Below are 12811 nucleotides of genomic sequence, written 5' to 3' on the forward strand. Positions count from 1 at the left end.
AAGCAGCAGGAAATAGTCGCCGACGAAAGATACTGGCCGTCTGGAAAGCCTGACGTCCCAGACGTCCAAATATTGTGACATTTCCTGTCAGAGGAGATATGGAACCAAGCAGATTCATTATCATCTGGGTTTAAGGTCTGACTGATCAAATTACCTCTCGTTTTTAAAGGGTTTTGCTTCTCAAATGGCTTAAATGCAAAGAGGAAACTCCAAACAGACAGTACTAACAGGGAAGTGGTTTATAATTTTTAGTAACAAGTCTTATTGTTAAATTGGTACGACGCGATTAGCGTGTACAGAGTCGAAGGCATGTCACAGAGCTCGAGATGCGCTTTATAATTTTCTCTTGTATTTTACCTTTACTCTGATGCCCCCTGGTGGCGGAATGTAGATACTGCATGATCGTGGAAATGCAAAAGAAAATGTTTGTCCCAGAAAAATCTACTCAACTTGTACTTATGCAAAGCTAAGTGGATATTCTTGCACCTTAAAGACTGAAATGGAAAAAAATAAATACATAAATAAAACTCAACTATACATTATTACAAAATAATAGATGCAGGCAGAAGGAATTATTTCCAAATAAAAATTTTCAATAATATAATAATAAAAAATAAATAAAGAAAGAAATCAATACTTAAAGTAATGCATTATGTTACTTCCATAAACTATCCCAGGACATATACTACACAGATACATTGTATCAGGAAGATACATTGTATGTTTTAGACTTAGACTTAGACTTAGACTTGACTTTATTGATCCCTTGGAAGACTCCCTCAGGAAATTATAGTTACCAGCAGCTCACAGGCAAAAATGTGGCACACAGTAAGCATACACAAAATACAAAAAAATACAAATTAAATACAAAACAAAGAATATAAATACAACACAAAAGGAAATTATAGCAATTTGGTTGATAGATTGACCAGTGATATGGTATTGCACTGTATGGTTTGGCCTGATAAATATGGAGTTCACATTTGTAGAAAAACTACTCCTTCTTCCCTCTGTCCTGTGTCACCTCCGACCCCCCAGTGAGGAGTTGTACAGTCTGAAGGCGTGGGGGACAAAGGAGTTCTTGAATCTATTGGTCCGGCACTTGGGAAGCAGCAGTCTGTCACTGAACAGGCTCCTCTGGCTGCTGATGACGGCGTGTAGAGGGTGGCTGCTATCGTCCATGATGTCCAGCAGTTTGTTCAGTGTCCTCGCCTCTGCCACCGTCACCAGAGAGTCCAGCTTCATGCCGACCACAGAGCCGGCACGCCTGATCAGTTTGTCCAGTCTGGACGTGTCCTTCTTGGATGTGCTGCCTCCCCAGCACACCACGGTGTAGAAGAGGACACTGGCGATCACTGACTGGTAGAACATCCACAGCAGTTTGCTGCAGATGTTGAAGGACCGCAGTCTCCTCAGGAAGTACATCCTGCTCTGCACCTTCCCGTACAGGTGGCTGGTGTGTTTTGACCAATCCAGTTTACTGTCCAGCCACAGCCCGAGGTACTTGTAGGAGCCCACGACCTCAACCTCCGTTCCCTCTAGTACGACTGGTCTCGGCTTTGGTCTGGACCTCCCAAAGTCTATAACCAGCTCCTTCGTCTTAGAGGTGTTGAGTTCCAGGTGGTTTGTGTGGCACCAGAGAGCAAAGTCCCTCACCAGACAGCGATATTCCTCCTCTCCGTCGTCCCTGATACATCCGACTATGGCTGTGTCATCAGCATACTTCTGTATGTGACACAGCTCCGAGTTGTAGTGGAAGTCAGAGGAGTACAGGGTGAAGAGAAGAGGGGCCAGCACTGTGCCCTGAGGGGCTCCTGTGCTGCTGACCACAGTGTCAGACACGGTGTCCTTTAGCCTGACATACTGCGGCCTGTTGGTGAGGTAACTATGGATCCAGGTGACCAGGTGCTGGTCCACTCCCATGCTATTTAGTTTTGTCCTGGAGCAGAAGGGGCTGGATTGTATTAAAGGCACTGGAGAAGTCCAAGAAAAGGATCCTCACTGTGCCACTGCCCTTATCCAGGTGGGAGTGGGCCCGGTGCAGCAGGTAGAGGATGGCATCCTCCACACCAACATCTGCCTGGTAGGCGAATTGCAGGAGGTCCTGAGCATGTTCCACCTGAGGTCTGAGGAGGCCGAGGAAGAGCCGCTCCAACGTCTTCATCAGGTGTGAAGTGAGTGCCACGGGCCGAAAGTCATTCAGCTCGCTGGGCCTGTTCTTCTTGGGCACTGGGACGATGCAGGATGTCTTCCAGAGGGTGGGCACTTCCCTTAGCTGCAGGCTGAGGTTGAAGATCCGCTGTAGTGGCTCTCCCAGTTCAGCAGCGCAGGTCTTCAGCAGCCTTGGACACACCTGGTCCGGCCCTGCTGCTTTCCTGGGCTTGAGCTTCCTCAGCTGTTCTCTGACCTGGTCTGTGGTGATGTGGGGTGGAGGTTGTGCTGAGGTGTGTGGGGGGGTTGTCAGTGTTTTGTTGTCTGTGGGGAGGTGTGTGGTAAGGAGCAGAGGTGGCTGCAGTGAGAGAGGGGGTTGGGGGGGCACAGACTGGTTGAACCTGTTGAAGAAGTTGTTCAGTTGGTTTGCCCTCTCCATTGTTCCCTCAACGACTCTGGTCTTTGTGTTGAGGCCAGTGATGGTCCTCACACCTTCCCAGACCTCCCTCATGTTGTTCTCTCTCAGCTTCTGCTCCACCTTTCTCCTGTAGCTGTCTTTTGCTTCCCTCACACACTGCTTCACCTCCTGCTGTGCTGCCTTCATGGCCTCTGACTTGTAAATGGTTGTAGGAACAGGACATCTCATATTATTATAAAATGTAGTAGTGTGTCTGGTTTTGGGATATGAGATGGCCAAATCCATGGCCACACCCTGATGTCAATAAAAGATGGGGGGCAGGACTCAGTAAGCTTAAGTGCTGATTGGATTACACCACTAGTTCCTGCTGGCAGGGGGATAAGGTAGTTTTGTTTAGATAAGTTTTGTATTTAAGTAAACATTAGTATTTAAAGTTTAGTTTTGATTTTCATTTTTGGGTCTTTAGTTTAGTCAAACTTAGCTGTACTATTTGTTTTTGTGTTATTTGTATTCTTTTAGTTACTCCTATTGTGTCTTGGTCTGATCAACCAGTATATAAACCCTTGTGTGTCATTTTTTGGTTAGGTCAGTTATGTTTGTTTGTGCAGCAAATTTACTTACATTTTTCCCTGAGTTCAGTTTTGTTTCTTTGACCTCTTTTTATGAGCTCAGTTTATCTTTTGTCATTTATGATTTTTGGGTTAAAATAAAAACCCTATTTTTTCTAAATATATCCTGTGACTCCTCCTGTATTTTTAACTCGGTCCATCACAGGATATTTTTAGTTAAAATTTTGTTCTTCATTCAGTACAGTTACTGGCAGTGTGTGGACTAGCAAGAAATTTCACTCAAGTAAGAGCAGTGACGCTTTAAAATAGTATTAATAACACAAATTTAAAAAGTACAAAACTACTCCAGAAAGTAATTTCCTCCCCCCCCCCCCAATAAAAAAAAAAAAAAAAAAAATTACTTTAGTAAATGTATCTGAGTAAATGTAGCTAATTACTACTCACCTCTCTAAATGTATTGGACCATTTAGCATTGCTAATGGCAACAAGATACAGTGAAAGGGAGAAACAGCCTGATCTGAAGAGTTTATAAGGCCAGAGGTCAAAGTTCAAGTTGCAGTAATCTGTGGTGTCTGAGTCTTGAAATGACATTGAAGCCAAAATCAGCTCAAAAAAGTCCATAATGATATATGTTAACAAACACAGTTAACTGTTTCTTAAAATCAAAAATGTTACACACCTTTGCTTTTTAAATACTCCTGTGATCACTTTAAGTTCAAATCTTCCAAAATTCTTGTTTCGGAATGGACTTATTAATGCATCTGTTTGCAACTTACCTTACTGATTGATTGATTGATTGATTGATTGACAAATTTCCTGGTGTATCTTATAAAGTACCAAAGTTATACTTGCTTCAAAGGGTATGAATACTTCTGTACCAGAGACTGTCTGGTGAGGGCTGAATTTTATTGCTTAAAAAATTGTATTCATACGATCCATGTAAAAATGTGCTAATTCAGAATTTCCCCCATTGTATTATAAGCCTGGCGGGCCGCTAGGCTTTACTTGTGCCACCAGGCTAAGCATTGCTTATTTCTTTAAGTTTTTGTTTTTATTTATATTTGCTTTTTTAATACCTTATAGCTGGTGTTTAAGTATTAATCTTCCAGTGTTTTAACAACACATAATTGTCAATTTTCAAATTTCTTGTCAGCTTTAAGCATTTTTTAAATCAATAACCATGACGGCCCGCTGGATGAATGACTGCTCCTGCGACCAACCTCCGGGCTCAGCAAGTTTTCTAGGGGAAACCTTGTAATTGCTAACATGCTATCTGAAATTAATAATGTGTGTAAACGAAGTTGCAAATAAATCTCTTCTGTGTTTGCCTCTTACTCCTATTTTTTTTTCCTCCTCCTTTTTTTTCTGTGCTACCAAAAATCCCTCCCACCCAAAAAAGGCGATATTTGAAAGACTTTTGCCTGGCTAAAAATAAAAACCAGTAAAATTAGATCTTTGGTTTAATGTCTTCTAATGATAGGACGTAAAAAGCCAACTGCTGGGCGGGGTATGGCTCTCATCAGCATATCATTAGTGGTCTGTACCCTCTTCACTGCCGCTGTGAAGTGGAACTTCAGAGATATCACTGGAGTTGCTTCCATCTGTTCCTAGATCTTCACCTTTTCTCACTTAGTGTCAGACCAAACCACCTTCTGGTTGTAATAAAAAGAAGTACACCATGTGTTAAATCTTGGATTTTACTTCTCAGGACATGAAAAATGAATCTGGTTAGAAGGCCACTCTTATTAATTTCACAAAATCAGATGCAAAACCTCGGCGTGTGTTGTACTCGTCTTATACTTACCCAGTATTTCTGGGTAATCTGTCCAATCCTGAAATAGATTTTTTAAAAAAACCCTCCCCATCAAAACCGTTAATAAATTCACAACAGAGCTACTGATGAAGAAAAGAAAGTATCATAAAATGTTTTTCCTTCAAAGTCTTTTTGGCACATTTTGAAGTATCACATGAGAAAAGGCTGATGTAGCTGGCAAAACTTTAAATAACTGCCTCAGTTTAAAATAAACGTAGTTTTTAAGTTTGCTGGAGGTGTTTTTTTTTTAATTATTATTATTAATTTGGTCTTTCCAATTAATAAATGATATGAAGGGAACATGAAAAAACGTAAAGCGATTACGTTCCATAACGTAACAAACGTAGCCACCCAGTGGTGGTGGGTCTGTGCCTTACCAGAGGCACGAAACTATGAAAAGTTTCAAAGTCTGAATTTCAGGGGACTTGCTGTTTCTCTGAGGTGTATGGTCCATGCTCGTTTGTCACCTCTACATCTTGTTTACTGCAGCCATGCGTCAACACCTGACAAAATTATGCTTCGCGTAACTTGTCGATGGAAACACGACTAATTTACATGTTCTCTCTTTTTTATTATTATTATTATTTTATTTTTTTTGCGTTATCTGAGCATGATGCTCAAAATGAACATTACAATTGGAGGTAAACATAGCGAGCTTGGTGTTATCGTTACTGTGCTGCTCTGGCTGAATACTTAAAGACAAAACCAGTAAAGCGAAGCAATGGAGCAAGCTGCGTGTCCTTCGCACAATTTGTCATCAGAATCGGTTTACTTCTCAAAACTGCAAAAATGTTACAGACACCAGGGATGGTGTCAGTGTCGCAGATAATACATTTCCTTTAAGGACGATAAAACAGGTAAATGATGACGCAGAAACAAAAACTGCTTCACGAACCCATCTAGTATGTTCTGAAGCCGCAGAGGGACTAAGAGCTCACATTGCCCCCTACTGGTAGCTTTTTATTTCTGCCATAACATTAGGTGCCAAATTTTGATATTTGAAATATTCAGAAAAACGCATAAATGATCTCAGTAGCAAAGATAAATACGATAATAATAATAATCAGATGATACAAGTCATTACTTTCTTTCGCATCTCACATTGTCACGGATGTTGTCGTTTGGATGAAGGCCGGGACAGAAAGTAATGGGAGAATCATGGCATGAAATGTTTTTCAGTGACTTTTGTTTTGTGTTTTTCACACTAACAGATTTTTTTTTTTACAGCAGATAGCTGTAAGATGGATAGTGGGCTGAGATGTCGCTGTCACATTACTCAAACGAGCAAAACAGATGCTGTGCTGGAAAAGGGTCGCTTGTTGACCCCCTCGCTGCAAGGTCATGGATAACAACAGTCATACCCCATTGCTTTAAAAGACCTTTGCTGTTTTATTACTTTCCCCCCCTACAACAGCAAATTACAGAAGCAGTATTGAAAATAAAAGTCTTGTTTTTCTTGTAAAAACAAACAAAAAAAACTAAATAAAAATCTGCACAAAATCTGAATGACAGTAAAAAATGAAGTGCTAACATTGCATGTACATGTACGGGGAGGGGATGTTCTTTCTTTTAAAAAAATCTGTTCTGTCTTTTCAGTAATGAAAATGTCTCTTTTTTTACATTGTGGATCCATTCCAGAAAATCTGAAATTCTCCTTAAAAAAAAACAACAAAAAAACGAGCACAAGTTGATTTTTTTCTCTTTTGACGTTTTTTTTTTCGTTTTTTTTTTTGTTTTTTGCAAATGAACACTATAAACACATAGACCTCTTAAATATATTTCTCAGTGCAACATTGTTGGTTTCGAGTCCACGCTACAGAATCCGTTTTGTTTTTTTGTTTGTTTTTTTTTCGTCTAGCCTGCTTCAGCTACCGTCCTCTGAAACTGAAAGCAGAGGAGAGCGGGGTCATCCGATTTGAAATGAGATAAAAGAAAAAGCTAGGAGTGTGTGTCTGCGCGCGTGTGCATGTGTGTGTGTGCGTGCGTGCGTGCGTGTGTGTGTGTGTGTGTGTGTATACACTACGGCACGACATACAAAGCGCACAGATTTAAAAGACGTCACCTTTCTTAGATACAAAAATTGATCAAGTTCGTGATTGGTTGGTGGTTAGGCAAACCGATGAAGTTTCATCGTAGGGCTCGCAGGCTCCGTCATATGTGTGTGTGTGTGTGCATGTCCTCGACATTCTCTCCATCCGAGTGTATTATGATGGGATTGTCTCATCCGTCCATCTGCAAACATGTCGACTGAGATTGTAAAAGCTCACACTTTTAAAACACCAAAATGATCTAGAAAAAAATCCCCAAAAAACCAAAACACTTTGTCAACAATTTTCCACAAGTGTCCTGGTGTTTCCCCCTCCATGCCTGAAGGGTGATCGCTTGATGATGAGCTGTATTCTTGCTGTACTCTCTTGTCGGTGAGAAGCCCCTGCAGTCAAGAGGTGTGTGTAAGCGTGCGTGTGTGTGGAGGGGCAACAATCCTTTGGTAAAGCCACGGAGGGATTCCCAGATAACCTGATTCAGGCGATGCCGCTCGATCCCCCGCCGTGCCGTTCCAATGACATCGGCTCTGACATCACGTCGTTATGGCTGCTACATGTGAAATTCTCGCAGGCCCTAAGCGAGACCTTTCAGCTACACGTCTGGGTTCATCGCGAGACACGTCCATGTCCGGCTGAACTACCGATAGCACCGTCGTTCAGTGAGCGGGTCGGCTCCTCGTTTTATTCATTTATTATTTTTTTTAAAAATCGGCTTCCTATCAACAAAGTGCATTCAAGCCGCATTGTTCAGATAGCACTTCTTCTTACAGTGAACATCCACAGTGATACTGGAGGAAAAACAAAAGACAAAAATGATAACAATAATAGAACGTCGGTTGATGGTTTTCCTTTTGGTATGCTGGTCGACATATTTAAATATATATTTTGACGTAAACATGTCTAATTTTACCCTTTATTTAGGCCTATGTCAAATGAGACATCAGCAATGGAGGATGTTTTTCATGTGCACGTTTTACCCTTTTATTCATCCATCTTGTGAGTTCCTTTTTGTTTTTTGGAAATGAAAGATGGCTTCAACGCACAAAATCAGCGTCTCACACACACACACTCACGCACAAAATCAGTCTTGCTTGCCTGAGCAACGGAATCTACGGCCGACGCCACACTTCTGCACAAAACAGTCAAAAGTTTGTATTTACACACATACACAAACACTCTAACACACTCACACTAATGGAGGGGAAAAAAGGGATACCGCAGCTTTTTTTTAACTTTTACTTTCTTTAAAAAGGGAAATAAAATATATTAAAACTTATTTACAAAGGGTTTTTTTTTCTCGGACAGGAAAAACGAAACAAAACAAAAGAAAAAGCGCTGCAATAAACTATAGTCCTGTTTCGCAGGAATTCGTAAGGTAATGTGCCCCTGTTTCCTTTCATTATAACTTAACCCTAATATAATTAAAAAGAGAACTCGGTTCAACGGAAAAGGCCAACCAAAAGGTACTAAAGGCACTGTCAGAACCATACGTGAATGGGACCCGAACTGCAGGGTGGTCAAAGGGGAAAAGGACCGGGGTCGCGCTCGTTACGCCGCCCTGCAGTGGCAAAATATACAGTTTAGTCGGGACATGGTTCTTTAAGGGTTTCGACACGTCTCTTTCAAAGCGTGAAGAGAAACAACAGCTTTCATGAACTGATTCTACAAACAAAACCTCCCCCAACACATTTCTCTCCAAACACCCCTCCCAAAAAAAATGATAAATACTTTAAACATTATTAATAAATTGGTCTCAACACCAGCATCCGATTGTAGAAATGAATGAAAATCAAAATACAAAATTATAATATCATCTAAATCATCTGTACATACTTTTTTGTTTGTTTTTTCTCTTTTCTTGTATTTTTTATTTTATTTTTTATTTGTACACAGTGTCCCCTACTGGTAGGTTCTTTTTACTGCAGCTCCTGAGAAAAAAAGCGTGGATCAGTCCAAACCTCCCACTGGTTTCCTGAACCCTGACCCTCATCTGTTGAGTGGAGGGTGTTTGGCAGTTCTGCTGAGCCCGCTTATGGGGCTGGCATACAAAATATGCCTCGAGATTTTTTATTTTTTTTTTCATTCTTCTTCTTTTTGTGCGAGCTCTGCTCTGTCTTTCAGTCTTGTGTCGGCAGCCTGACCCATCTCATGCCTCTGAGTATGAGTTCTGTACATTGAGTTTGTCCTTTTTTAGCTTAACCCCGTCCACCAACTCAAAGTTATAGTTCTCCAGGGCCGATAAGTTCCTCTCCGACATGCCACCGTGCGAGCAAGCACAGTACAGGACCACGCCGCAGATGGCCCCCAGGAAAACCCCCAGGGCCGACATGGCGATGATGGTGATGAGGATGGGATTGAGAGTTTTAAGCATGTTGCCAGCGCCGCTGATCTGGTTAGTTTCTACCAGGTCTGGATAGTCGGTGATGTCCTCAACTGAAGGAGAGAGAGCAGAAACAGTGGATTGTGACAAATTCAGAGAAAACCTATTAATACTTCATGATCACTGAGCTCCCAAAATCACAGAAACCAGGGCTGGCTTATCAGTGCATCCTTAATAGAAACTGATGAAACTCCATTTGAAGTGGCTTACAAATTTCGTTGATATTGTCCTCCGGTAGCACTGACTCAGTGGGCACATCAGGATCTACAAAAAACAAGAAATTACAGATTAATCCAGTACTGAATGGAACATCTTCCAGACCAGCACAAACACAAGAACTGGACTGTCATCCACACCTTCACAATCTGATTTGCCAAGCCCGTCGAGAACCTTAATGTCATCCACAGCGATGTCTCCCCAACTCTTCCTCTGCACAAGACCCTCAATCACCACCTTTGACATAAAAGCATATGCAGTTTAAGTCAATCTGATGTTCAAGTTTCAGAGAAAAGCAGGTCAATTGACGAGACACTGACCTGATAGGGTTTGCTGATTCGCGGGACAAAGACACGCCCTTCTCTCCAGCGATTGCCTTGGTGACCACTGACCGTCCAGAGCAGGATGTCAGCAGTTCCTTCCTCAGTCTTCTCGCGCTGTTTGATATGCAGTGTTCCGATGTGTGACCCGTGCATGTGGTACCAAAAGGACACGCACAGGTCGGAGTCCTCAGAGCTGACCACGGGACTCACTAGTCGAGCCACTTCACTCTCCTGGAGACCAGTCGCTAGCGTATAGATGAAGTTTCCTGACCCCCCTGTTGGATAGTTAAATTTAGTTTACCTTGGGGTAGAAATGAGTACAAAGTTACTTTTCTGTGTAGGCCAACAGATTGAGGTACTCACCTGTGTGGTCCATGTTGGGGCCGGTGTTGAGAGTTGGGGTGCCGCTGGACTGGATCTGCCAGCTGGAGCCAGTTTCCTCTGGAGTCCAGCGGCAGAAGGAGGGATCATTGGGCCAACCAAAGTCACAAGCAAACCACAGAAAGGCTGAAAGCAAGTTGAAGACAGGTCAAGCGTTAGTGAGAGATCTCATTTCATTACAAAGGCAGAAATGTCAATCATTTGGACTACTGCTTTGGCTTGAATCCAGACAATTGTTGGCTTGTAGCCTGTAGTCATGATCTGACCACAGGCGACAAACAAGAACATCCTACTCTACTCTACAAACTCTAGAGGGCAGCAGATCACTGTAGAACAAATGCCTCAAGTCCCACTTGTTGGAGAGACAAAAGTTGGAAAATGAAATCAAAATGTGACACAAGACAGAGAGAAGTGTTGGTGAAGACATCACACCATCCTTTTATCACGACTGCGCTTAATGACATCTCTTAATGAATGTAACAGGGTTGAGTAGAGAACAGACGGGGAGGCATGCTGGGAACACTCGGCAAACAATGACGGGGGGATGGAGACGACAAGGTCTGGACACAGCTTAGAAAGAGACATTCAGAGCATCCCGCTGAGAGATGAGGATTTTAATGAGAACGGGGACTTGAGATTTCAAGACCGCAGCGCCGAGGCGCCGTTCCAACTGCGCGGTCCCCCACGGACCTACGGCGTGCCGGAGCAGCCTCCGCAGAGGCCAGGAAACGTGCGAGAGCTTTTGGACAAAGAAAGACTTCCAATCAACACACGGGAGAGGGATGTTTGGAATGTTAGGCATGGTTTTAAGCTCCAGCAGGAGATGCCTTCAGAGATATAATGAGACTGCCTTCCAAGTGACAAAATACATGAGCCAATATTCCCTTTACTAACGGCGAGGGTTTAACTAGCTTCTTCAGGCTACGACTCCATTTTCCCATTAAGCACAAAGGTTCGAATTCTCATGTTGAACCACATTACAGATTCCAAGCCACGTTCACATATAAATCCCACTCCCAATTAAAAGGCGTTTGACTTTATTTTTTTGGTTCCACTATTGGAGGGCTTTGACTGAGGCGGCCAACAAGCTCTGGATAAGATGAGCAGCCACATGACGCATTTGGGCATTTCATTAAAAGAAAAGAGATGGTTCCCTGCTCAGTACCAATGGAAACTAGATCCTTGGAGATTAGGATGCATAGGAAACATGCACCGCACAGACTCAGGACACATAAACATGAACACATATATGGCTAGATTCTACCGACATGGAATGTCTTTACCCTTAGACAGAAAGTTTAATTGAATGCAAAGTGAGATTTTTGGACTGGTCTCGATCTGGGCTATTCTGGCATAAGAATATGCTTCAGTCTAAATTATTGCACTGTAATATGTTTATGGCCTTTGATGCATGGATGGAGTGTTCAACAGTGTCTTTCCATGTCGGCCAAACATAAAAGCTATTTTCTCATCTTGCCAGGTCAGGGTATCTTGGATTGTCTCTTACATTGTCTGTGGTGAACTGCAGACAGGACGACTTTATTTTGTTACTGTTATTTCACAATGGCTTTGCTTCCTGCCACTCTTTCATAAAGTCATATCGGTGGAGTGAAAGACTAATAGGCGTCCTGTCAACAGATTTCCCCACCTGAGCTATGGATCTCTTGGCTGCTTGCATGATTAATGTGCTCTTTCTGCATCCTTTCACTGTAAGTGGACGTCCACGTTTGCTGTGGTGCTGTACTTTTTCCATCTTCATCCAATAGACAAACGTCCGAACTTTGGCATGTTGTTTTACAGTTTTTCACAGCTTCATCCCTGAGCTGTCTGCTGTTCTTGGATCTCGACAGTGCCGTTTGTTAACAAACACCTGTTTTTATTGCTACGTCAAATCAAACGCAAGTGGACATTGAGCCCCAAACCAAAACGGTAAAGAGTTCAAGGTGTTCAAAGACTTTTGTGAGGCAACATACGCTCATAAAATGAGGTAATTCTCCTAAATCGCTGCGCATTTTCTCTAAAACACAAGGATGAGTTTAAAGCAAACACACAATACATGTCGCTTTCTTCCATTAGGATAGCCGCTGCCCCAGCAGACTGCAGACAGACCATAAAGCCGGCTGACTGAGTAAATGGGGATGGGTGGAGCCTACGGCCCATTAGCCAAGGTCAGACTGGGGTACTTTCTCCCAGCTGGCTCCTGCCTCATCAGCCCTGCTATAGGAGACACTGCTATGTGTGCTTGGCTCGGGACGCGGCCCCAGAGTCCACCTAATTTCCTCCGGTCATCTGCATCGTGCTTCCCGCCAGCTTCATTTTTTTTTGCGTGCGTCAGTGTCGGCCCGGTGATTAGTGATTATGCTGAGGAGGCAGCAGCGGAGCACCGGTGCTAATCATCAGCTACCCTCGTGTCGTGCAATCCCTCTCACCCCGTCAGCAGGAGCCTCTCCGGGCCATATCATCAGCGTTAATAACAGGCCAACGCTGAAGGAGAAGAGGGACCTGCCTGGCGATG

General features: G+C 42.9%; 1 protein-coding gene across 4 annotated transcripts in view; it reads right to left on the bottom strand.

Moving 5' to 3' along the window:
- Positions 1-6316: 6316 nt before the first annotated feature.
- Positions 6317-12811, bottom strand: part of nrp1a (neuropilin 1a) — a 73539-nt gene continuing 67044 nt past the window's right edge. For all 4 annotated transcript variants that reach the window (XM_055037363.1, XM_055037360.1, XM_055037361.1 and 1 more), the window contains 5 exons: positions 10279-10422; positions 9913-10190; positions 9733-9829; positions 9587-9640; positions 6317-9429 (listed from right to left, as the gene is read on the bottom strand). In XM_055037363.1, coding sequence (XP_054893338.1) covers positions 9143-9429; positions 9587-9640; positions 9733-9829; positions 9913-10190; positions 10279-10422 — 860 coding nt within the window. In that variant the 3' untranslated portion in view covers positions 6317-9142. The remainder of the gene's footprint in view (positions 9430-9586; positions 9641-9732; positions 9830-9912; positions 10191-10278; positions 10423-12811) is intronic.

This window comes from Poeciliopsis prolifica, unplaced genomic scaffold (assembly GCF_027474105.1).
Source record: "Poeciliopsis prolifica strain line A6 unplaced genomic scaffold, Auburn_PproV2 SCAFFOLD012, whole genome shotgun sequence".
NCBI lineage: Eukaryota > Metazoa > Chordata > Actinopteri > Cyprinodontiformes > Poeciliidae > Poeciliopsis > Poeciliopsis prolifica.